General features: G+C 40.9%; 2 protein-coding genes across 3 annotated transcripts in view; one reads left to right on the forward strand and one right to left on the reverse strand.

Annotated features, from left to right (window-relative positions):
• LOC145345031 (G-protein coupled receptor family C group 6 member A-like) overlaps positions 1–26,962 on the reverse strand; it is a 178,147-nt gene that overhangs the window by 44,154 nt on the left and 107,031 nt on the right. Inside the window, exon 5 of the mRNA XM_080192556.1 lies at positions 24,573–24,670. The gene's annotated coding sequence lies outside the window, so the exon portion shown is untranslated. The remainder of the gene's footprint in view (positions 1–24,572; positions 24,671–26,962) is intronic.
• mcm9 (minichromosome maintenance 9 homologous recombination repair factor) overlaps positions 14,418–26,962 on the forward strand; it is a 41,137-nt gene continuing 28,592 nt past the window's right edge. Inside the window, exons 1-5 of one of the 2 annotated variants that reach the window (XM_080192552.1) lie at positions 14,418–14,448; positions 14,964–15,131; positions 20,402–20,716; positions 22,128–22,444; positions 24,545–24,626. In XM_080192552.1, coding sequence (XP_080048678.1) covers positions 15,098–15,131; positions 20,402–20,716; positions 22,128–22,444; positions 24,545–24,626 — 748 coding nt within the window. In that variant the 5' untranslated portion in view covers positions 14,418–14,448; positions 14,964–15,097. Of the gene's footprint in view, positions 14,449–14,963; positions 15,132–18,730; positions 18,850–20,401; positions 20,717–22,127; positions 22,445–24,544; positions 24,627–26,962 lie in introns of those variants that run through there. The other variant, XM_080192553.1, reaches the window with a different exon arrangement.

Consider the following 26,962-nt stretch of genomic DNA (forward strand, 5'->3'; position numbering starts at 1 on the left):
GATGTATTACATCTATTTGCCAAGATTTCTTTGAGAGCACCATCCAAACTTAGTTGTTTGGCATGTATGGTGGAAACAGATTGTCTGAATGATTCATAATAATTCAGTAAAAAGATTTTGGTCAGTGTCATATCAATTTTACTGAAACAATCAGCAGAAGGCAATGAAAATATAGTAATAATTACTGGACATTTCTGAAATAAATAGATTGGAAATTAGTTTGAGACATTTTGGGCATTTTTTTGCTAATTATGGCTTTGAATACAGCAATTAAGTATCTTGAACACAGAAGGGCAAAACATGATAATAATAGTAACAGCTGTTTTTAATGGAGCACTTCTGAAATAATTAGAAAGTGTTTATGCTTATCTATATTTTGTACTATTCATAGACAGTATATATGCTTCTTTGTAAAAATATAAGTCTGCATATGCTAAAGTTAAGGCAAGATTTGACTTGACAATGGTTTAAAATAACACACAAAACTTAGTTTAATTAATGCGTAGATTAACACATGGTTTATTATTCTGTTTGCTGAAGAAATTGATCTAATCAGTAACATCATTAATGTAATTGCAGTTGCCTCTGGTTTTGAAAAGAAATCCAATTCAGCGACAGAAGCTCAACTGTCCAACTACAATCTGTTTACAAATGATGTATTTGGATGTCGACATCATGCAGTGTTTCTTTTTTTAATTGGTAGATAAAACATAATGTACACCATTTCTGAATTAACCTTTCAAATAAGGCATTACATCAAATAGTAGAAAATGAAACGAGAATGTGAAGAGACTGTTATGGAAAAGAGTAAAGAAGGCGATTACTTGAATCCTGTGTGTCATTGGCTGGTATCATAGCAACAGCAGTATCAGGATAACATTATTAGCCACATCAAGCTGCCTTCAGCATCCAGTAACCTTACTGAGTCAACAAATAGAAAACAAGCAACTCTAAGATAATAAGATGTGCTCTAAACCTCCTGACAGCAGTCCAAAACCTCATGACTTGTGAAATTTGTCCAGCACCAGTTGTACTTCTGAATGATTTATTTTTGTCCACCAAACATTGGAAACGTGCTGTTCTTGATCAATCACTGGCTCAGCTCTGCGAGGCAAAGGACTCTGATATACACGGACAATGCTGAAAGGGTTACATCCTGTTTCATGCAGCTTTGACAGATATTATTATCAATTTCACTAATCTGGTCTTTGGTCTTTGAGCCCCAAGGTCAACCCAAGCTTTTCTAGGTAAGTGGAAATGATTCTATTTTTGTCTACAATGACTCTCATTTTGGGCAATCATTTGGTTGATGACATGCTTTTCAAAGTTCAACTGGCGTTTCAGTGTCTTTCCTGGATGAAATGATTTTGGATACACACATCAGAAGCTAAACCTTTACAGTGGACTGCATAGAATGAGATCCAAATGCTTTTATAATAGGATACTGTATTTATTTGCACCATAAAAGATGACATAGATTGAAATTTGCTATTCTGAATGTACACTTCTCAACTAATATCCGTCTTCAACAAGATTGTTTATAGAAATATGATTGTATTTTGTTACAAAGAAATTGTTGATTATAGGGAGGATTGCCTCTGCACAGCGTAAAATGCCATAAACCCATTATTTAAAAACAGGATTCTGATTTCATTGTGCACAAAGTCAACAATGTCTCTGCAACCATGTTGAATAACCTGCTATTCAGTGTGTGTCTTAAAAAATTACCATAATGTAATTGATAGCAATAAAAGTATATTTATATCTGGGCATCTCCCAGTCAATAATAAAGTTTGAATTTTTTATATGACAGCATTATAGTTTATACTAGGAATGACAAGGCTGATTGATTTAACATCCCAATAATTAAATGAATGCACAACCTTTTGTGATAGTAGTCTCAACAGTGTACAATGCATAGTTCAAAATTAAACAAGTATGTTTGATGGTCAGCCATGATCAAAATGAATGGCGAAGCAGGCTTGAAGGGCCGAATGGCCTACTCCTTCTTCTAGTTTCTATGTTTCTTTATTTCTCCAGAGTGATAGTCTGTTAATTAATGAGACTAACACAGAGGAAAATTGAGTGATAAAGGAGAGTAAATGGTAACTATGGGGATATGTTTTACTGTTGTCCAGATATTGCTTAGTAAGCAGTGCCAGTTTAGTGCAGTTAAATAAGAGTGTATGGAAATAGTTTAGATTATATACACTTATCGGGAAATTATTTCTTATTTTTGGATTTATTTTCCCCTGTGTTTTATGAATGGATGGATAGTGGGGGCAGGGGGGCACATTGCTCATCCCCACCAGAATGAAAGCCACTTCCAAACCCACCAACTTTAAATAAAGCCACTCCACTGTGATAAAATGCTGTTAGTATCGTACACAAGCTGAGGCTGGGACTTCCTCAGGATTCAGTAGTGGATGTGCTGGGACTGCAAGCAGGCCCAGAATGGAAAAAGGTATAGCATATGGCTTGGCAGAAAGCAGTGGGCTAGCCATCTGACATATTTTACACCGCACCCCCCACCACCCAGCCAAAAACCCACCCAACTGAAGTCGCAAGGTGGGGGTGGGGGGTGGGGGAAGGGGTGAAGATGAAGGGGGGAGTTGTATTGGTCCAGCCCTAGGTTTTCCAGCTTCATAATGTCATGCTTTGATTATCTTCAATAGTCTTGATATCCAGATACATTTTCGGTATTTCGTCCTAATTATTGACTGTGTTTAGTATTTTTTGCCCATCCCCTAATTGCCTTTAAATCATATAAGAACATAAGAACATAAGAAATAGGAGCAGGAGTAGGCCATGCAGCCCTTCGAGCCTGCCCCGCCATTCAGTAAGATCATGGCTGATCTGTCGTGGCTCAGTTCCACATTCCCGCCCTCTCCCCATAACCCTTAATCCCCTCGCTTATCAAAAACCCATCAACCCGCGTCTTAAAAATATTTAGCGAGGCAGCCTCCACCACTTCAACAGGCAGAGAATTCCAGAGATTCACCACCCTTTGAGTGAAGAAGTTCCTCCTCCGTTCTAAACCGCCCCCCCTTTATATTGTTTGCTAGGCCATTATAGACATCTGGGGTCTCATGGACCAGCTGGGATTTTATGATGATGGTCACCATTACTGAGACTAGCTTTATTCGACATATTAACTGAATTTCTATTAGATGATAAGACATTTGAGTAGAAGCAGGCTATTCGGCCCCACCGGCTTTGCTGCACCATTCAGTGAGATCATGGCTGGTCTGACATGATCAGCCACCATCAGATTCCACCTGCAGTGCCCTCAGAATATTAGCCTGGGCCTCTGGATTACTAGTCCAGTGACATTACCACTATCCCACCATTGCCCCAAAGTCATTGCTCAGAACTAGATAATTATAACTTCAGAACTCATTTTAAAATTAAACTATTAGTCCCTGAAAAGATGTGAAAATGCCCTTTATTATGTACGAATCTAAAATTGTCATGGCTCAACACAACATGGAAACATACAAAATAGGAGCAGGAGTAGATCATTTGGCTCCATTATTTAAATGATCATGGTTGATCCTTTAGCTCTACGCTACACCTCCGTTCTCTCTCCATACCCCCTTATAGCTTTAGAGCCAGAAATCTATTTATTTCCTTCTTAAATGTATTTAGTGACTTAGTTTCTGCAGCCGTCTGTGGTAGATAATTCCACAGGTTCACCATTCTTTGAATGAAGAAGTTTCTCCACATCTCTGTCCTAAGTAGACTATCCTATATCCTGAGACTGTGATCCCTTGTTCTGGGACATGTGACAATTCATTTGCACACAGCCAGCTTCTACATACAGTGGTTTGACATCGATCAGGTAATCTGTTTTGATGATGTTGGTTAACAAATAAAGAAAAATGACCAGGGCACTGGGGGATACCCTCTGCTCTTCCTAAAAACATTGTCATAAAATCTTTCATATCAACCTGAGAGGGAAAATGAGGTCTCTTACTGCACTGGAGCATGAGCTTTATTTAGTGTTCAAGTCTGGAGTGAGACCTGATGACTCGGAGCTATTGAACCATTGCTGACGAAAAATATAATCAAAGCTTTCTTTACGTGTAGAAGTGTGTTGATTAGGAGAGCAGAGACCCCTTATAATGTCACATGGAACTGTATTTTCTCTCCTTCACAGCCTGTGCATTATTAACATTTCCTTTTCTTTCAGATCAAGCTGTTAAGTAGATCGATCACGATGGCAACAAGAGGTTTCCTACGTATTGCAGCCAGAACAAATGATTCCTTCAAACATAGTGAACGGGCAAATAAACACAGAAGGAAAGTGTTCAAAAAAAGGAAGAATGATGTGGTAATGGTGAAAGCCAAATTGGAGTTGTGTTCCACTTCAGGATTGATCACCGCCTTTGGGATCTTGGTGATGTTGGCAGGGATTGCAATGGTAGTAATAGGCTACTGGCCTGTGGCCTACAAGATTCCAGAAACAAATGTAGTGTCTCACAATACCACCAGCAATTATACAACAGCAGACACATCTTTGGAGATTATTTCTGAATTTGTAGCCAGCTATATACATTCAGAGAAACTGAAGATCTTCGGACCATTGGTTCTGGGAATTGGCATATTTCTCTTTATCTGTGCCAATGCAGTGCTTCATGAAAACAGAGACAAGAAAACTAAGGTGATTAGTATGCAAGATATTTATTCCACAGTGATAGATATTCACAGAATAAAGAAAAAGGAATCTGGTCCTTTTCATGGATTTGTGAATTATGTACAGTGCAAAAGCATTGACAGTCTCAAGTTTTCAGCTTCTTGCGATGCAGTAACGTTGGCTAAAAGTTCCTGTCAGACACCTACTGCAGATGGCATTAAAAAAGTTTGATCCAATAAAAAGCCTAAGAGGAAATTAACAATTATTTTGCAAAGCAACAGAAACTTGACCCAAAGAACAAAACATTATCCGTTCAGAGTCTGCAGAGACAGCATCAGTGCCAATGAAAGAGAGAAAATGGCTGGACTAAAAGGCACCAAATCTCATGCTACTTCTTCCACTGATACACTCATATATCCCATAATTGAAACAAACAATTACATTCACACTGAGGTAGACATCAGATCTGCCAAAGATGACAATGAAGTACAGATGTCAAAAAATCATGAGTAAATTCAACAAGAATTGCACTATAATGTCTCTGATCTGCATTTCACTGAGTGTTGTAGTCTCCTTCATTTGGCTATACCACCTCCTCCAGTTCCTCTCAACCACCTCCAGCCCCCTCCTCTGCTCCACCTCCTCAGCAACCCGAAGATTGGCCATGCAAGTATCTTGCTGCCATGGGTGCACCAGTTATGGTGGACCCAGGTAGCTGTGGTCTTAGCCAAATCCCTCTCTATTTCTTTGTGTATGGTTCAACATATGAAAATTTTCCATATATTGTCATGCTGTCTGTACTGTAATTTCATTGTGTGCAAAGGAAAATCAGAAACAGGACAATTAATGGACGTGAATATAATGGATTTTTATTTTAGGAAATGGGTATCTTTTTCAGATTGCTGATTAAACACCAGTCGCATTTCCATAGATGTGAGGTTGATAACTGTTCAACTCCTCAAAACTCACATTCAAATCAGAGATATGAGGACACATCAGAAAGCAGGTGTGGCCCTATCGGCCCATAGGGCATGCTCGACTCAAGCCAGTTCAAACTTCTACCTGTAAGTCACAACCGGAGATAGTCTAAAGTCAAAAATTGGGGGTAAAATGTGTCCTGGCTGATTACTGATTGGTTTCTGGTTGTTCTGGTTGACCCCGGATACATTACCAGTTTTTCTGGCTAGGATTTACTCTGGTTACAACAGAATTTTTTTTCACGTGGGGAACCCTGATTTGACCTCTGCTGGAATTATTGTGTCCAGGTCTGGTACTCCTTTTCAGAAAAAAGATGCAGAGAAGATTTACGAGAATGGTTCCACGGAGGAGAGAATTCTATTATGCGAATAGATTGGAGGCACTGTCAATTAATCTCTCCTGTCTTTCATCCTATCATGGACACACCCTTTTTTCTTTTTCCTATATTCCCCCCAATTACTGGTTTAAACCCTTAGAAATTCCTAATTTTCCCAGTTCTGATGAAAGGTGATGATTGTCATGTTAACTCTGTTTCTCTCTCTACAGATGCTGTCTAACATGCTGATTATTTTCAAAATTTACTGTTTTTATACGTTGCTTCTGAACGAGAATTGTAGAAGAGTAAAAAGGAGATTGTTCAGCCTGTCAAGTTGATGCCAACTCTCTGTAAGAGCTCCTCAGCCAGTCCCAGTCTCATGTCCTTTCCCATTGGCCCCGCATTTTTTTTCTCACTTCGGATAATTATCCAATTTGCTTATGATCGCCGTGACTAAACCTGCCTCCACCACACTCAGACAGAGCAGTCCTGATCCTAACCACTTGCTGCATAAAAAAGCTTTTGGTCATGTTGCTTCTGGTTCACTTAGCATCTTAAATCAGTGACCTCTAGTTCTCAATTCTTCTGCCAATGAGAGTAGTCTCTTCCTATTCACTCTGTCCAATGATTTGGAAAGTTTCGAACAATCTCCTTTCAACTCTTCTATAAAGAAGTCCACCTCTTGCCTGATCCGATTCCCATGACAGGCGGGGTGGTAAAATTCCAGCCAGTGCTGTAAAGTGCCTAACTGAAAGTTGAGGTGCTGTTATTCAAATTTATGGTGTGCTTTACTAGAACTGCTGCAGGAGGCTGAGGACAGAGAAGTCAACATGGGAGCAATGTGGTGAATTAAAATAACCGGCCACCGGACGCTCAGGGTCTCACTTGCAGGTTGAAAGGAGGTGTTCCGCAAAGCAGCCATCCAATTTATGTGTGTTCTTCCCAGTGTAGACTGTATTGCGAGTAGTGAAAAGTATTGGGAAGCCAGTTAGCTCAGTTGGCTGGACAGTTGGTTTGTGATACAGAGTGATGCCAACAACGTAGGTTCAATTCCTGTACTGGCTGAGTTTATTCATGATGCCCCCACCTTCTCAGATTTGCCTCACACTTGAAGGGTGGTGTTCCTCAGGTTAAAATCACCATAGGCTACTCTCCCCTGGGACGTTGGCAACTTTACCTCGTGAAAACAGTAAAAAACATGAAACAAGAATATATAAATCATTGGAAGAAGTGTTTGGGACCTTTGGAAGCTGAAGAGAGGTTGTAAAATAGAAGATGTAGCATCTCCTGCATTTGCATAGTAGAGTATGGGTAAGCTATATTTATTGGGGGTGATTGATGAATGGACCAGGGTGTTATGGAGTAAATGGTCCCTTTGAAATGCTGAAAGGGAGGGGTGGGAAGATGTGTTTGGTGGAGATGTTATGCTGGAGGTGAGAGAAATGGCAGAGCATGATTCACTGAATGTGGCAGCTGGTGGAGTGGAAGATGAGGACAAAGGGAACTGTACAGCATTTCTGGAAGCAAGATGGGAAATTGCAGGAAATGGAATGGACGTGGTCAAGGAACCTGCCAATGATGGTAGGGGTGGAAAAAGTTGAGAAAAAAGGAAGACATATCAAAAGTGCTTGTATGGAAGGTTTTAAGTTTTCTTAAAAGCAAAATACTGTGGCTACTGGAAATCTGAAATAAAAACAGAAAATGCTGGGAAAAAAAACCTAACAGTTCTGGCAGCGTCTATGGAGAGAGAAACAGAATTAATGGCTGGAAATCTCCCATCCTGCCCGCCACTGGAATTTTAGCAGGCAGATTGAAGAGAATGTGAAACGCCATTGACAGTTGGGTGGGAATTTCCAGCTTTTAGGCCAGCGAGGCGGAGAATTCTGCCTAATGTTTCAGCTCTTAAGAAGTATCACAGGGATTCAAAATGTTAACTCTGTTCCTCTCTTCACAGATACTGTCTAAACTGCTGACATTTCCCAGCATTCACATTTTCCTTTAAGCTTCTTTAGTAGTTGTCATGTAGGAACGTAGTGTTGACATTGTTCATTTCAGGAAATCAGTAGGTGAGTGCTGAACTTAATTCATTCCATCACAGTGGGAAACACGGCAGCCAGCCCCATTTAATTGCAGAGAGATCCTATGTCAGTCTGGACAACTTCCCCTGATTAAGCTGTAGGTGGAAGAGGCTGAAGTAGGATTCCCAACCTTAGACAGCAGGATGTCAAAAAGGCTCATTAATGAGCGAACTGACGTCCATTACACCTGTGCCTGCCACAGGGTAGTGGTGTCTGAGGATTTAATGGGAGCCACACGGCTTTGCTGCACCAAGAAACTGGTAAACCACAAACATAGAGCAATGCTCTGGGATTCCAGGTTCAAATCTCACTACGGGAGCTGGTGACATTTGAATCTGAATGCAAAACTGAGCCCCAGAAAACTACCTAGCAAATTCTTCAAGAAAAGTAATTTTAATGTAATGCATTTGTCTCCACGTGCAGTTACTGATACCCATGCATAATAATGAAGACTTCTGGGAATTATTTAGCAGTAAATTTTCAAGTATGCAGTGATGAAAAGGAATCTTATTTCCTGCCTTTCCCTTGACCTGATCAGATTGTTGGGGTCAGCATATCTATGATTTCTATAGATCATACATCTATGATATCTATGATGTTCACAGAGTTAACATTTTGAATTTCCTGAAATATAATGACGACAGACAAAATTCTTAAGGCAAAAGTCATGGCGATTTTTCAGTGCAGACATACAAGTGATGAGTCATAGGTGCGTTATGTAAGAGTTGTTTTTCAGACTGATTTGCAAATAGGGTTTGGAAATACTGACCTTTTCACATAATGGACAGAGTTAACATTGCCAGGGACTAAAATAGAGTCTTGCATCAACTGATCTCTTTCAGATATTTGGTGCTGCTAATTATCACTAAAATTATTATGAAATTGCTGAAAAGTTCTATTAAAGAGGTGGAGAATCCTGTAACATATTCAAATTTTGTTTTGAAAACCTGAACAAAGAAATGCGATTGTCTAATTTTGTCATCCTGTTTTTCACATGCCACTTCCTGGATTCAAAGTTGACGCCAGCTCACTGAAATCTTAATCGATTGGGAGATTGTATTGATAGACAGATGTTTTAGCACAGGATTTTGAAAAAAAAATTCTACACCTGGTTTAATCTCCTTGGCACCATCTGTCACTATGCTCCGTCTGTCTCCGTTTCCCTCTAGACTCACTCTTTACTGTTCCCTTTTTCTCATCCTGTGGCCTCTTCTTGTTATTTACTTTTTCCAAGCAGCTTTCACTCTTTTTTTTATCTCCTGGTCTGTTTCAAACTTGGCCGCAACACTTCTTTGTTTTCTCTCCTGTTCTCCCTCCGTGTCTCACTTTCTCCAATTTCTGCTTTATCCCCTCTTTACCATATACAATCCTTGTATAGTGATTAGCAAACTATCATCTTTTTGCTTCCCCAGAGAAACACCTGGAAACCAAAGTAAAGTGGGCGGCATGGTGGCACAATGGTTGACACTGCCGCCTCACAGCACCAGGGATCCGGGTTCGATTCCCGGCTTGCATCACTGTCTGTGTGGAGTTTGCACTTTCTCCTCGTGTCTGCGTGGGTTTCTTCTGGGCACTCCAGTTTCCTCCCACACTCCAAAGATGTGCAGGTTAGGTGGATTGGCCATGCTAAATTGACCCTAGTGTCAGGGGGATTAGCTAGGGTAAATATGTGGGGTTTAAGGAATAGGGCCTGGGTAGGATTGTGGTTGGTAATAACTCAATGGGCTGAATGGCCTCCTTCTGCACTGTAAGATTCTCTGATTCTATGAACTAATGTAAAGTGAGTTAACTGCTGTCCTTTGGTGTGTTCTTGAAATAAAGAGCGTTATTTGGTAAGAAATCACAACGGGCAGAATTTTACCGGCTCACCCCACCCATCGATGGGTGGAGTGAGACGGTAAAATTACACCAAAACCGAGAATTCAGCCAATTTCCCAGCTCTCACGATTTTATGAGATCTCAACCAGCTCCTCACCCCACCTCAGTTGCGGGACTCCCTAGACGATCACAATCCTAACAATGCATAGATATCTAGTCCCTGCTGGATACCCCACCACCCAGGCCAACGCACCTCCCATGCCCAATCCTATTCTACTGCAGAGTAGCAGTGGGTTCCCCCTTCCCTCCTGGTTGGGCTATCCCCTCATGCTCCTCCCCTTCATGCCCCATCCCATCAGGCCTCCCTGGGGGCCTCAGTGGTCACCGGTGGTCAGCTTCTCACCAGGCATGGGAGAGAGACTGAATAATTTATTTAAATATATTACAATGTTAAGTTGCATGTGTTGAGTGAGTCCAGTGTACAATCATCCGGGCTCACCTGCCTTTACGGCCTCGCCAAGAGAGGTTTTCTCCACCGAGGAAAACACCTGTTCCCCATGAACGAGGAACAGTCGTGTTGGCCTTGCCAGTGGAACCGGTGACCACTGAGGTCCCCAGGGAGGCCGAGAGCAAGGGGGCTGCCTGTTGGGCAGTGCCAAATGAGCACTGCCAGCCTGGCACCTTGGCACTACCAGCCTGATATTTGGGCAATGACTGGCAGGCACCTTGGCATTGCCCAATGGGGATAGGGCCTATAGGGGTGGGCAAGGCCTGAAGGGGCAGGGTTTGAAGGGGTGAGCCTGATGGGATGGGGCATGAAGGGGAGGAGCATGAGGGGACAGCCCAGCCAGGAGGGAAGGGGGGACCCTTTGCTACTCTGCAATGGAATAGGATCGGGCATGGGAGGTGCGATCGGTCTGGGTGGTGGGGGGTCCAGCATGGGCTAGCTGACTATGCATTGTTAGGATTGCGATTGGCCATGAGCCCTGCAACTGTTGGGTGGGGGGGAGGTGCAGAGGACGCAGGAGGAGCTGTTTGAGACTGCCTGCAGGAGCAGAAGCCTGATATCTCTCTGCCTGTCAGACCACTGCTGCTGAAATTAAGCATGTGCAGATCAGAGGTGTGTATATGTGCAGTAGTTCCCTCTACAGGCTGGCTGGTGAATTAAACCCAGGCCACTGCCTACAGCAGCTAACAACAGTCTAACCCACATTTTCAATGACTATGTGTAGCAGATTGTGTGTGAAAACTCACCAAAAAAAAGGATCAGGGACTCTCCAATTTTCATGCTCGTTGGACACTTAGCATCAATCACGTAAAATTCTGCCCATTGGGTGTGATATTACCAGCTGTTCATGCCACATTCCTGCTGCAGCGAGGTTGGAGAACTTGGTGCCAAGCCTGTAGTAAATGGCCAAACATTTTGGGCATTATCTCTGTCCTAAAAGGAGGGTTCTGTGATTTTTTTTTATTGATTCATGTGGGGTTTGCTGGCTAAGCTGTATTTATTGCCCATCCCTAACTGCCATTCAGGAAGACAGTGAGCTATCTTTTTGCATAGCTGCAGTCCATGTGGTGTAGGAATCCCTGCAGCGGTGTTAGGGAATGAGTTCCAGGATTTTGACCCAATGAGAGTGGAAGAAAAGCAACATATTTCAAAGCCAAGATGGCATGTGAATTAGACAGGAACTTCTTTGTTTGTCTCTCTTGTGGGAACTATTAATTAGATTCAATTGAATTTTGAATTTGGTTTTTGGAGGAAGCAAAGAATGAATTTGGGTTTGGTCGGTCCATTCTGAGCATTGGCTTTGTAATTTTAAGGATGGAGTTAAAAAAAATAAACAAGGGGGGACTTCCAGGTGGTGGTGTTCCAATGTATCTGCTGCTCTTGTCCTTCTAGGTGGTGGTGGTGGTGTGAGTTTGGAAGGTGCTGTCTAAGGAGTTAGTAAGTTACTGCTGTGCATCTTGTGTGTCCTTCCATCCATGAAGGGCAACTCGTTTAATAAAAATCCAATATAGGTAAAAATATTTCTGTGTTGGTTAATTATTTCTTTGTTTTACACATAAACAGCAATAAAGTTAAAAATTGTTCCAATGTGCCTTATATAACAAGTGTTTGAACTAGGGAATAATGTTGGGGTGAGAGATCCGAGATATTGGAAGAAATTGAAGAGGGAATGAGGACTGAGACCCTAGAGTGATTTGAATATGAGGTCTATTCGGATGAATCATAATAATTTAAGGAGATTAGATGTTGCAGAGTGCCAAATAAGCCTGATGCGAATAAAACCTCAACCAACTTGATTCAGAACTCGTCCGCCAGGTGATAATGCAGAACCTTTTCTTGGAGAAGAATGGTTACCTGTCTTAATAATAGGGTTCAATTCCTCTCATTATATTAAATACGAGTGGCACCACAGCTTGGAATTGGGCTTCTGACTTCAATCTTAATAGATGAGGTTAGATTACAAAGATGGCACCTTGTTCCCTTTTCTTTATGTAACATTTCTATTTTTCCTTTCTTGAAATGGGAGAGTTCTTGTTATAAGTACGGAATGTATGTTTATTTAGTCAAACAAGGCCCCCTATTCAGGGAGGAAAACCTTCTCACAGTTAACTATTTAAGACTATTTGTTTGATTGTTTAAAATAGTCCTTGTGGGTTCTTTTCATTTTGCGTTTACAGAATCGTTAGTTAGTAACTGGTGTTCTTGTAAAGGTACAGACAAGTTTATTTTGTTAGAAAATGACTATATATCCTAGTGCTTCCTGCACACTGGGGATGTGGGAGGCAAGTTATGACACACTGCTGAGCAGGAGGGGAAAATCAGTTTCAGGTAAAAGGCCAACTTGTGTTGATATCCTACATTCCTTTGTACTGAATAGGTAATGGCATAGCAACATTGAAAACTGCTCGTGGAATGTACTGGGGAGACAACACATCATGCATTAAAAGTAACAAGATTCTGGGCATGATTTTGCCAGCCATTTGGCGGCCAGCCAAATCTCTGTCCATTGCAGCAGAATAGGAAAATCCCACCAACATGAATGGTGATATGATTCCGATCACTGTTTTTTATCAAAAAGTAGAAAGTGGATATCTTTCCACTTACCTATACATCTTTGGACACTAAGGAGCAATTTTTCATGGCCTATCCACCTAACCTGCACATCTTTGGACTGTTGGAGGAAACCAGAGCACCCGGATGAAACTCATGCAGAAACAGGGAGAACATGCAAACTTCACACAGACATTCACCCAAGGCTGGGATCAAACCTGGGTCCCTGGCATTAAGAGGCAGCAGCCCTAACCACTATGCATCCACGCTACCTGGGTTATCTCATAACCTTTCAAGGTTATAAAATTTTTTTTTGTTTATATATCCAATTGAATTCAATCAAACTTCAATTCAGAGTCTCAGTAAGTGAAGCATTCCAGATTCAAGCTGACAAGACAGTCGAACCACTTCCTGTCTTGTGCTTGATCTACATAATCCAAACTGATTGGAACAGGCATTGCACCTCAGCCAAGGCTTGATCTCATTTGCATCTTAGCCAAAAGACCCCTCTTTAAAATATTGCTTCACATGAAACCTCAGTGTAACCTCATAACTTCAAACAAGTGCAGCACATCGATACGACACTTCATCTTGGCCAAAAGGCCAACAAGCAACTATAAAATAAATGTTTTTTAAAATTATAAAATAAATGTTGCTTGGTGTGCTGCTATGCTATAGGAAGCCTTAGGGGGAGACATCCTCCCTTGCTCTCTCCCCCTTCTGGATTTACTTATTTAGCTATTTTTATAGAATTTTTTTTCATAAAATTTAAGCATATTTTCATATATAAAATTTTAAAAATATATTTTCCCTCATTCTGCCAGTTGCACAGGGCAAATTTTATCTCATTATTCAGATCTATAAAGTCTGATCTACATCGTGGACCTCCTTACCGATATAATGTTTGGGCAGGATAGCAATGATTATGAAGGTTGCTTTACTCGCTATAGATGTTACCAATTTCACTTTCTACTAAGGACCTGAAGAAAATCAATGGGGAGTTATTAGCTTCTTTATGTGGAACAAAAAGAAGCCCTAGTTAAAACTGGCCAAATTGCAAATTCTAAGTTTGAAAGGGTCTTAGGGTGCCAAATATAAAATTATATCAGCTAGCCTCTTATCTGAAGTTTCTCCAGGAATGCATAAGAAGGGACCCCACTTCCATACGGTTTGATATTGAGGCTTGTCAGACTGAATATTCTTTACAAACTCTTGTTCCTTAGAGATTTTAAGACAGTACTAGGTTTTGTTTTGTTTTTCTCTGACATATTTTGCTATTAACACCCCTCCCCCAATACACACACACACGCTTACAGCATAAATTTTCTAACTTTTTTGGTTTCAGCTCTGACGAAGGGTCATCCAGACTCCAAACACTGGCTTTGTTCTCTTTCCACAGATGCTATCAGATCCGCTGATATTTTCTAACATTTACTATTTTAGTTTCACATTGCAGCAATCTGTAGTAATTTGCTTTTATGCTAGGGGGCAGTGCCGGGGCCAAGTCCCTGGCCACCCGGGTTGGGGGTCTTCCGGCGTGGCAGTGAACAGCTTTCGAAACAAGGTAAGAGTTAAAGAAAAACGGAGGACTGCACTGAGACAAGTGGTTTTCTGACGAGTCCCCAATTTTTTTGTTGCACTGCTTTGAAAAGCAGAGGAACTTTCCCTCGTTTCTAGTCAGTATGTATGAACATCATGCTTTTTGTATAATTTTGCCAGTTGCAAATTAGCCATACGTTAGAACACTGCTTACACTTCAGAAAGTGTATTTTATTTGACAGTGACACATCCTGAGGATAAAGGCGCTTTAGAAATTCAAATACTTTTCCTGTTCAACAGATTCTTTAAATTTGCGTACAAAAGACATATTAGGACACAAAAATGCACTTTCAATTTTAAAATGCAGGTTTTTGGAGATTGGAAATTGCTTAACCGTGTTTATTTTGCTGTGAAACTGAGCGCGCGCTCAAATGTAACCGCTGGGAACCTACCACTGAGTTAGAGGGGGGAATATTATGGACTTCAATTCCTCACATGCAGAATCATTGCTGTGTTCACTATCCGATATTGTCATCCCAGTGAGCTGTAATTTATTGATCTTTGGCTGATATCGGAATGATTGAAGAAGCAGTGAAGCAGTAAGAGGAGCCAGAGAATCGCCCTGTTTTAGTTCCTGTTACTCTCCCTGGTGAAGCGGCTGGCGGGAGATGTGAATGAAGAGTGGCTGTGGCTGGGTGGCCGCTGAAGGTAATTTCTGTGCAACCTTAATGTTCATTATTGCTGTTACTGTGCAATCCTAATGTTTATTATTGCTGTTACTGTGCAATCCTAATGTTTATTATTGCTGTTACTGTGCAATCCTAATGTTTATTATTGCTGTTACTGTGCAACTCTAATGTTCATTAAATTGTTACTGCGGAGTGCTGCTGTCTGGGTCCTTCACCCCTGTGTTTGCCATTGTGACGACACGGGATTCCTGATGATGTAAAGCGGGTTCTTTTCGTTGTGACGTCACGGAGCCGGGTTTCCCCCCCTTTCTGATGTCACGGGACAATGCGTTGGGCTCTGCGGCGAGGCCAGGGTCCTAGTTCCAGCGGCAAGCCGCTGCTGCAGCTGAAGGCTTGTCCTGTTAATGGAGCCTTCTGCTCATGTAGGGTTCTCCTCGTTGATGTCATTTCTGGAACGAGCAGCGGGTGGCGACATCAGCACAGTGTGTGTGTGTGTGCCTGCCTGCACTCGAGGAAACGGTTGCAAGCCATAATCATCACTTTCACCAGAGGGTCGGGTTATTTGGTTTCTTTCATGTGGTAAACTGGGACTAACGTCACAATATTGGACGTGTGAAATAATACGAGTCTAATGACAAAAACTAAGTAGAAAACGATATGGAAGTGTGAATATTGCTGCAAGTGAAGGGACATGACCGTTCAGGAAACTGTATGGGGTGAAACAACAGCTTGAACTTGTGTAGTAGCACTTATAGATATCATATCCTATCCATCCTGATTTGTGGAGGAAAATTAAAAAGATAGCAGTGAATCAAAGGAACGTATAGAGATTGGAGCTGTGATCACAATCTAAACCAAAACCTGGGTTTTGAGAAGGTTTTTTTTTGAAAATGGAGCCGGAATTTCGGGTCCTGCCACTAAGAGTACAAGGAAGGGGCATATAAAACAGGGCCAAATTGGAAGAATGATGTGAGGAAGTTGTATGGCAGGAGGAGGTTGTAACGTTCAAACAAACTTGTGAACAATGACAGGGTAGAACAGTGGAAATTTTGTTACATATCTTCAGTAACATTGAATATAGAATCATACAGTGCAGTAGAGGCCCATTGAGTCTGCACCAACAAATTACAACCTGAATTCCCACCTAATCCCTTGGCCTATAGCCCCAAATGTTGTAATATGCCAAGTGTTTATCCAAGTAGTTTTTAAAGGATGTGTGGCAACCTGCCTCTAAAACCCTCCCAGGGACCACATTCCAGGCTGCCACCACCCTTGGGTAAAAAGATTTTTCCTCACATTCCCCTTAAACCTCCTGCCCCTCACCATGAACCTACGTCCCCTCGTGACTGACCCTTCGACCAAGGGGACCAGCTGCTCCTTATTCACTCTGTCCATATTCTTCATAATCTTGTACACCTCGATCAGTTGCCCCTCAGTCTTCTCTGCTCCATCGTAAACAACCCAAGCCTATGCAACCCCTCTTCATAACTTAAATGTTCCATTTCATGTTGCATCCTGGTCAATCTCCACAGCACCCCTTCCAGTGCAATCACATCCTTCCTGCACACAGCTGTGGCTTCACCAAAGTTCTATCCAACTCCAACATGACTACCCTGCTTTTGTAATCTATTCTCGATTGATAAAGGCACATGTCCCATATGTCTTTTTCACCACCTTACTAACGTACCCTTCTGAGATCAGACAAACGTGCCAATGTCCCTATGTTCCACAGACCTTCCTAGTGTCACACCATTCATTGAATACTTCCTTGTCAAATTATTCCTTCCAAAGTGTATCACCTTGCACTTTTCCAGGTTAAGTTCCATCTGCCACTTATCTGCCCATTTGACCAATTCATCTGCATTTTCTTGTACTCCAAGATGCTCAATCTCACTGTTAACCACCAGGCCAATCTTTGTGTCATCCACAAATTTACTAATCCTACCCCAGAATCAAGACTAAATGTCTTCTGGTGGAGTAGGGTTAATGTTGGGGTAACTGAATCAGATGGCATAGATCCAGTTTTATTCCCATATAGTCCTTTGTTCTGACCTTAACTTTATATTTCTGTTATATTTATTTCTATATTTATAATGCTAATGAAGAAATGAGATGTCCTAATTGGACCCTCCAACCAGTGATAGTATTACAGTACCTCCACTGGAAGGACATGTAAATACAGTAGGAACATGGGTGCGGGGTAGGCCATTCGGCCCTTGAGCCTGCTCTGCCATTTAACTAGATCAAAGCTAATCTTCTACTTCAACACCGTCTTCTCACACTGTCCCCATATTCTTTGATGTCATTGATTCTAGAAATCTATTGATCTCTACTTCAAATATACTCAGTGGCTGAGTCTTCACAGCCCTTTGGGGTAGAGCATTCCAAAGATTCACCATCCTCTGACTGAACAAATTTCTCCTCTTCTCAATGCTAAATAGCCTACCTCTTATTCTGTGACTGTGGCCCCTCATTCCACACTCCCCAACAAGGGGAAATATCCATTTTATGTGCACCCTGCCAAGTTCTGTAAGAATTTTTTACACTTCAATGAGGTCTCATTCTCTCATTCTTTAAGCTCTAGAGGATACAGGCCCAGTTTCCTCAGTATCTTCTCAAAATACAATTCTACCATCCCTGGGATTAGTCAGGTGAATTTTTGTTGCACTCTCTAGGAGACTAAACTGCATGCAATACTTCAGGTGTGGTCTCATCAAAGTACTGTACAATTGCAGGAAGACTTCCTTACTCCTATATTCAATTCTCTCGAAATAAATGCTAACATACCATTTGCCTTCCTCATCATTTGTTGCATTGTTAGATTTCAGTGTCTTATGAATAAAGACACCCAGGTCCCTTTAGGTATCAACACTTCCTAATTTCTTTCCATTTAACAAATACTAGAGAAATTTATATTTTTCCAGATTATAATCCATCTGCCATGTTCTCCCTTATTCATTTAGCCTGTCTAAATTCCCTTAAAGTCTCTTTGTATCCATTGCAAAACTCTCATTCCCACGAAGCATTGTGCCATCAGCAAACTTAGAAATGTTACGTTTGGTCCCTGTATCCAAATCATTGATGTAAACTGAGGATAGCTGGGACCCAAGCTCAGTCCTTACGGTCCCACTAGTCACAGCCTGCCACCTGAGAACGACCCATTTATCCTTACTTTCTGTTTTCTGTCTGTTTGCCAATTCTCAATCCATGTCAGTGTATTGTATAATCCAAATACATCATATCCACTGTTCTCTCTTATCTATCCTGCTAGTAACAAAGCTTGAAAAATTCCACCAGGTTTGTCAAGCATGATTTTCCTTTTTATGTCTTCTATAATGGGTAGTTGACAGGAATTTAATTCAATTCTTGGAATGAGATCTATATTTCAAGGCCACCCTTATGACTTATGCTCTAGTAGACATTTTTCCAACTGTGAACTGAATGGTTTGTCTGTATTGCTGGATTGAAGTCATGTGTAGATCAGACTAGTAGGGGTGGAATGTTCCCTTTAGGACATCTATCAACCAGTTGGATTTTTAGGGCAGTCTAGAAGCTTGCAATTTTGTTCTGGTGCCCAGTCCTCAAGTGACTAGATGTAATAAATTTACTTTCAGAATGTGGCTCTTCAAGCCCAAGGCTTTGGGATTATGACTCCAGCACTGTAACCATTACACAACTTACCTTGCTAGATACTTTCATCTTTGGACTTGGATTCAATTGCTGATCAGGCTGATGTGGTAAGATTAGTTTCTTCTGTTTGCTGCTGGTAAAGATTCTATTAAACTCAGTTTGGTAAGTAATGGCAATGATAACAAGAGTACTCCATGATCCATCGTGTGTATGAATTAGCTCATGATTATTCTTGTGGAAATGCTATTTTTGAATGACCTCTAACTTTTGCTTGGATTTTTAATGCTCAGTGGAACTTTACGGTCTAACACCTTTATTAATGAGGGAGGGAATTTACTGAGTTAAATCACTTTAGCTGCAGCACTTCCCTCTGTGGGAGATGCATATGAAGCTCTGTGCCTATATTCCATCAGTCAACTAACTCTTTAATATTCTAAAAGTTTCTGCTGCCCTGTTGATTGATTGTTTAAAATTTGCTTTTAGTTGGACGTATGTTGTGACCTGAGTGCCGCAAGATTACATTTTCTACCTGGTCTCACTCTATAGAAAGTAATAAACTGATGCTGAATTGATGCTAAGATCTACACAATTCTATAGGCAAAATGTGCAGTTTAACTGCTTTTTTAAAATAAAGTGTTTGTGGTAGTGAAAATATTTCTCATTGGAGGAAAAAATAGCAGTTATGAATTTGAAACCAATGCAGAGTGTATTTGAATGATCACCTCTTAATTTTTCTTGATGCAATTTTGTGGTGGGGCTGTGAGCAATGCAAACATTTATACTCTGCTTCAGCCCATCTGCTGAGATTAGAAATTTTACTACGATATTTGTAAGGCTAATTAATAAATGTACTCATAACTCTGCATGATCAAATTCAATAGGAATGTGATGAAATATGGTGGCACAGTGGTTAGCACTGCTGTCTCACAGCGCCAGGCCCAGATTTGATTCCTGGATTAGGTCACTGTCAGTGCAGATACTGCACATTCTTCCCGTGCCTGCATGGATTTCCTCCGGGTGCTCTGCTTTCCTCCCACAGCCCAAAAGATGTACTGATTAAGTGCATTGGCCATGCTAAATTCTTCCTTTGTGTACCTGGATAGGTGCCAGAGTATGGCGACTAGGGGATTTTCATAGTAACTTGATTACAGTGGTAATGTAAGCCTACTTGTGACAATAATAAATAAACTTTAAATAAACTTCAAGTGGGTTGCAAAGTGTATTGACAGTTTAAGATAAATATCTACGTTAGGCTTATATTGCTCCAGAGGTATGGTTTTTAAAATCTTTTTTGTTTAGGGACAAATGCTACTTTTGCATACTTAAAAGCAAAATATTGTGAATGCTAGCAATCCGAACAAAACAAAGCGCTGGGAAAACTTAGTAGGTCTAACAGCATCTGTGGAGAGACAGAGTTAACTTTGAATCCTTAAGAAGGGTTCCAAAAAAGGATCATATTGGACTTGAAGCATTCACTCTGTTTCTCTCTCCACATATGCTGCCAGACCTGCTGAGGTTTTCCAGCATTTTCTGTTTTTTTTTGGCTACTTTTCCCATCCAGAAGTACTGGACTAAGTGCTGTAACAGCATTCACTGTTCATAGTTAAGTAAACTACATTTCAAGCTTATAATTCCCCCATCCTTCTGTTTTCCAAATAGGAAAAATGCATCTGAATCCAGAACAAGTTGCCTTAATTGGACAAGTATTTGAATCATATGTTGTGGAGCTCCACAGAAATGATATCGTTCACATTCTGCAAGAACCAGATAATGGTGCTCACTATCCGGTCATTGTGAATGCACTGACACTGTTTGAAATCAGCATGGAAATCGGTGAATACTTAAATGCGTTTCCTAATGAACTGTTTACGATATTTGACAATGCGCTGCACAGAGCAACCATGACAATTCTGCAGTCATATCCAAAACCACATGATTTGGTGATGAAACAGAACCTTCACGTGAGAATTTCAGGTTAGATTAAATACTAAACCATAACATCAGCCATGAATTGAAATTTATCGTAGTGTGATCATTACCATTGACTGTTATTAACTTCAATTTTCATATTCTGTTTCTTATGTTTACTGCGGGCGGGAAGGAAACTATGGTTAGTATTTAATGGACGCAACTGGGATCTTTGCCTCTTTTCGAGGAGACCTGCTATATTGGGTAGTGGCGAGCCTTCTAGGAGATCAAGGGCCTTTGGGAAAGAGGTGCCGAGAGCTGCCAGCCAACCAGAGGCTGATAGCTCTTCATTCCTTGGCAACGTCAGCAGGGAGGGGGTGGCTCCTGTCGGTTTTAGACCATCCTAGGCCCAGAATCGTAGATGGACCCAGGCATAGATAATTGCTAGTCGGAGGGTGGTACCGCAATATGGTTGACTCTCAGCTGCCTCCTCGAGGGCAATTGAGGATAAACAATAAATGCTGGGTCAGCCAACAACGCCATATCCCATGAAAAAATTAAAACAAAGTGGCTCTGAGCAGAACTCTAGGTTGAGAAATTCATTGGCACACACTCAGGCATTAAAAAGGCATCTACATGTTCTATTTGGCTGGCAGAGTGCACATGTAAATAGAAGTATGCCCCTCACCAAATTGGTACAGATTTCTGCACAGAGTCCAGGGTTTATACCGGAAACAGGAACATGGAGAGGCACTGGACTAATAATCAAGTGTTGCAATCCAGGGACTCAGGGTAATGCTCTGGGGATATGGGTTCAAATCCTACCACAGCAGATGGTAAAATTTGAAATCCATAAATAGCTAAAATGAAGATCAATGATGACCAAGAAACCATTGTCAATTGTTGTAAAAACTCAACTGGTTCACACATGTGCTTCAGGAAAGGGAATCTGCCATCCTTACCTGGTCTGACCTGGATGTTACTCCAGACCCACATCAATGTAGTTGACTCTTAACTGTCCCCTCAAATGTTGTGGCAAGTCAGGCAGTCCAAGGGCAATTAATGTTGGCCCAGCCAGTAATGCCACCATCCCATGAATGAATAAAACAAAGTAGCCCCTTTGTATATGCAAATTTGGAGGCCTACCTGCTTTCAAAGACATGAAAGATGTTGTGATACCAGTCAAAGAACAGTAGATTTCTGCGACTCTAATATTTATTCCTTAAATAATGTAACTTTAAAAAACTTGATCATTGATGTTTGCAAGACCAAATGGATTGTTCCATTTTCCTATGTTCCAAAAGTTCTTTAAAACCAGCTCACTAAAACAATTGGGATGCCCTATGGTCAAGAAGAACCCTACGTAAAATGAATCTTTTTCTTTCCAGAGAATGACAAAGGGTTGTCAGCACAGATTCATTTATAATTTCATCTTTTTCAGTAAAGCATTAATCATATCTGTCTTTTCATTTGTCAGGATTACCACTTTGCCCTGAATTGACGAGGGATCGCATTCCAAAAACCAGAGATGTGAGCCATTTCCTTTCAATTATTGGGACAGTCATACGTACTGGAATGGTGAAGGTGCTAGAATTTGAACATGAGTACATGTGTAATAAATGCCGACACATCTTCACGGTGACTGCAGACTTTGAACAACATTACACCATCTGCCGTCCTACATCCTGCCCTAATCCAGAAGGTTGCAACTCGGTGAAATTCACCTGCCTATCTGGGTCCTCATCCTCTCCAGCGAATTGTAGAGACTACCAAGAAATCAAAATTCAGGAACAGGTGATCTATAAAAACACCACCTTTCATTGTCATTAATATTAAAAATATACTATATAATTCTCAGCTAACAGATATGTTTGTCTGTAAGATTCAGTATAATAGTGTGGTTCATGGTGCCTTTTTAGACCTGAATATGAAACCAAATGCTGGAGGTGGGTCAGATAGCCTGAATTCCCATTCTTTATATTAGGAAGGATTTCTGTGGAGTCAAGACAACTCTGGAGCCATTTAAAAATGGTGAGGGGATCCGATTCTGGGATTTATTTGAATAAGATTAGGACATGTTTGAAGACGGGCACACAATGGGACACAGGTATGCTACACCCAGATTTCCATCCAGAGCCCTTGCAATTTTCCAACATGTGCAGTTTGCAGAAAGCCTCATCTACCAGTAGAGTGAATTTGGCTCTTGGGCCTCCATCCTCTGAGGAAAAAATAGTGACTAAAGAATGGAGGAAAAGCAAAATAAATAACTACAGTTAATTCACCTTCTTTGGGGAATTACATTAAATACATGGCAGTGCTTCATGCCACATGTTCACAAATCAGCCCAGGCAACAGAGTAGAAGATCTGGGACCTGTGTGAGTAGTATGTCTCTGTAACCAGTCAGATTGAAGAATCCTTAGTGAGCCATGCAAAGTGTAAAGCAGAAAGTAAAAGTTAGAATGTTTAATTCAATGTCAAATCTTGTACAGAAAGTGAAAGAAAAACAGATTAAGAGAGAGAGAAATGGATAACCAGAAAGCAAAAATATTTTAATTATTTTTTAAAGTATCTCCAATGATAATTAAAATGTGAAGGAATAATTGGTAACAATTTTTGTCGTCTTATTTGAAAGTAATTAGTCTTACAGTACTATTTTAAAAATTCAGTTGCATTCAAATCAACAAGCCCTAACGTTTTCTGGTGCATTTAAGAATTGCAAATTCCCATTTAGAATTCCATATTTGTGAATGCCAATCTCTTGATAAGATGCTATAACTTCTCTGGAGGAGCAGGGTATCTCTTGCAGTAACTTACGAAGTTCCAAGTTTAACTGCAGACGTACGGATGCTAGAAGTTGCTGTAAGAATATGAGGTAATAGCAAACTTGTACAATGCCCCAATTTATATAGAAAAGATATGAAAACACTGGAAATGTGTTGCGTAAGTTTACTCTGACTAAACTGAAACAAATGGATACAATATTTATAAAGAATTCAGGCTGATTAGATTAAAGCTAACCTGGTTAATGGGTGACACAACATAACCTTCAATGTTAGGGTGTGTTACATTGTGGGAGGAATCAAGGACAGCTTTTACTGGTCAGTGAGATCGTAACAATAAGGCATAAATAAAGATAATTACAAAATATCTTAAAGGAATGGTTGGAAAAATACTTCGAGAATGTAGAATTCTTTGCCTCAGTTGCTGAAACTGAATCACAAGTTATTTTTAAAGAAAATAGTTGTTTGAAGTAGAGAGTATTAAAATGTATGTGAAATGAACAGTGGAGTGAAATTAGATATGTACATAAGAACATAAGAAATAGGAGCAGGAGTAGGCCATCTAGCCCTTCGAGCCTGCCCCACCATTCAATAAGATCATGGCTGATCTGTCGTGGCTCAGTTCCACTTTCCCGCCCTCTCCCCATAACCCTTAATCCCCTCTCTTATCAAAAACCCATCAACCCGCGTCTTAAAAATATTTAGCGAGGCAGCCTCCACCACTTCAACGGGCAGAGAATTCCAGAGATTCACCACCCTTTGAGTGAAGAAGTTCCTCCTCAACTCCGTTCTAAACCGCCCCCCCTTTATCTTGAGGCTGTGCCCCCTAGTCCTACTGTCTTTTTTGAGCGGGAAGAGTCTCTCCATCTCTATCCTATCCATCCCATTCATCATCTTATACGTCTCAATGAGATCTCCCCTCATTCTTCTAAACTCTAACGAGTACAAGCCTAGTTTATTCAGCCTCTCCTCATAGCTCAACCCCCTCAACTCTGGTATCAGCCTAGTAAACCTCCTCTGCACTCCCTCCAAGGCCAAAATATCTTTGCAGAATATGTATGCAGAACTGCTATTTGCATTATTCTTTACATGCCTGTCTTGGTTCAATATTAGGTTCAGAGGCTGTCTGTAGGAAGCATACCTCGATCTTTGTTGGTTGTACTGGAAGATGACCTTGTGGACTCTTGCAAATCTGGTAAGGATAACTGCATAGGTTCCATGCGATGGTCAGGAGCCAATCTGTGATTAATGAAATCATACTAATCTTACTTTCCAGCAAAAAAAAGTCTCCATTGATACAATCTAAAAATGTTCCTTGATTAAAACATCAAACCATTTTAATAAAATGCTACAATTTTGTTCAAAATAGTTCAGCAGCTTAAACCTATAATTTCCAGTAATGTACAGTCATTCTGATTTTTTTTAAATCCTTAAAATCATTGCTTCATTATATTTCTATAATTCAAAAGTGTTTAATTAGTACAGGGAGAACTTTGTCAAATTCTATTCAGTATTAAAATTGATGATTTGTCTTAAATCAGAAATGAATTTGAATAATAGATGGTTTATGTTATTACATTTTGAAGGATGTGTTGAGGAAAGATTGCTGATGTTAAAATTGGGACAGCATCCTGATCATCTATAAATAATACTCTGGGATATATCAGCTGAACAGACAGATTGCATAATGTCTTATCTAAAGGAATGCACCTCAGACAAAGTGGCATCTCCTCAGTAATGAACTTCGTTCATCTGCTTAAAACCAGCACTGGGGTTTGAACACACAACGTTCTGACTCAGAGATGGGAATGCCTTGTCATACATCAAGACCTTGTCGTACATCACATAAATTGGAGTGAAAGCAGATATATTCAGATTAATTCAGCATTAATTTGAATGTTTAACTTGTTTTAATTTGACACAATCCCTGGGACAAAGTATAATTTCTTGAATCTTTCATTAGTTGTTACGAGAATTTTGGAAGCACAGAAACAACAAGCTATAATTGCACAAAATCTATAAGGTTTGCAGTGCTATTAAATGTCAATGGGAAAGAATGAAGCAAGGTGGACATCATGCAAACAATTTTCATGTAGTGCCCGTAATTGGGACAATGTTGGCAGAATGGTCTGTCTGATTGACTCCAAGATCTTTTGGGGTTTAGGCCTTTTTAACATAACACTGGTAGGCTTATTGCTTTGGGGGAGGTAGAAAATTGATGGGCTATCATGCTGAGATGGTTCAGTTTGTCCTGGTTGGATGATAGTCTGAAGGAAGATGAATGAGGAGTTTTCACGTGATCCAGAAAAATTGTATTTGGGTTCCAGTAACTGTTATGGGATCCTGATTATCATATTCAAGCCAACCTCAGGCAGGTGTATTGCTTGCCTGTTTACAGTTTGATCACTTTAGGGGATAAGAGCAATGTTTCCTCAGTCAACATTTTCCCTTCACCCACCCAACCTTCAATTTCCAGACACACCTCCCTCCCCCCCTCCCAAAGTTCTAGGGCTTTGCGCCAATTCTAACTTTTCATGTCTTGCAATTCCATAGATGCAACACATGTACAGGTTTGGGGGATATCAAGATTGCTTTTAGGATTTGAATTGAAGGAAGAATAAGATCAGCCATAAACTGTTGCATGAGGTGGCTCCCATTCCAGTATTGTGCCTTTGTGTGAGGAACAACATGCTAGAGACCAAGAAATTTTGCCATCTGATTGTGGCAACATTCAGTATTTTACACTCTTATTATAACTCCAGCCTTCAAAGATTTCACTTCTAATTGTGATCACCATTTCTGTGTTAGATGTTTTATTGCATGAAATTACAGTGAGGACAACTATTTATAACTTCTGTGGAACAACATTATATGAATGTTAAAGTGACCCATGGAGCAGCATTTTCATGCAGGCATTGGACCCTGCCGTCAGAGTAACTGGGTATCCAGAGCCTACCATGGGTAAGATCGGATCAGCAATTCCCCATTCGCAGCCTCCTAATCAACCTTCTCTGCACCAAGGATGGCTGGTGGACCATTGATACCAGCTCAGTCAGAGGGCTGGGCTCAGCTCTGAAGCCTCGGCAGCGCTTTCACTACTGTGGCAGGTTGAGCACCATGGAGGTGCCCTTAGAGGCATAAAATCAGATAACTGAATCTGAGGGGAGAAACTAGTAGGCCCCTTGGAACAGAGGGGACATTCCTCCAAGTATATCATTTGGGCTGTGGCTGCAGCTTTTCTTGTTCACAGCCCATGGGCTTGGACTTTCCAGCTGTGATGGCCACCCAGTCTGATGCAGGGAGGCTGTCTCCACTGAATTACTGGCTTTTGAATATGAAGAGGTGATTCTTCAGCAAGGCCCCAAAATCACCCCTATTTGGACATTAACCAGTGCAATTGACCACATGTTTCCATGGTTCCCAATAGCAGGAATCTGCCTGGGCTTTGACCACATGCAGCTCCTGCTCACCTCCACCCCCAAGCCCAGCCCCAGCGGACCAGGAGATTTCAGCCCGAAAGATTTTGTATTG

Source organism: Carcharhinus amblyrhynchos, chromosome 7 (genome assembly GCF_965287045.1).
Source record: "Carcharhinus amblyrhynchos chromosome 7, sCarAmb.v2.hapA, whole genome shotgun sequence".
NCBI lineage: Eukaryota > Metazoa > Chordata > Chondrichthyes > Carcharhiniformes > Carcharhinidae > Carcharhinus > Carcharhinus amblyrhynchos.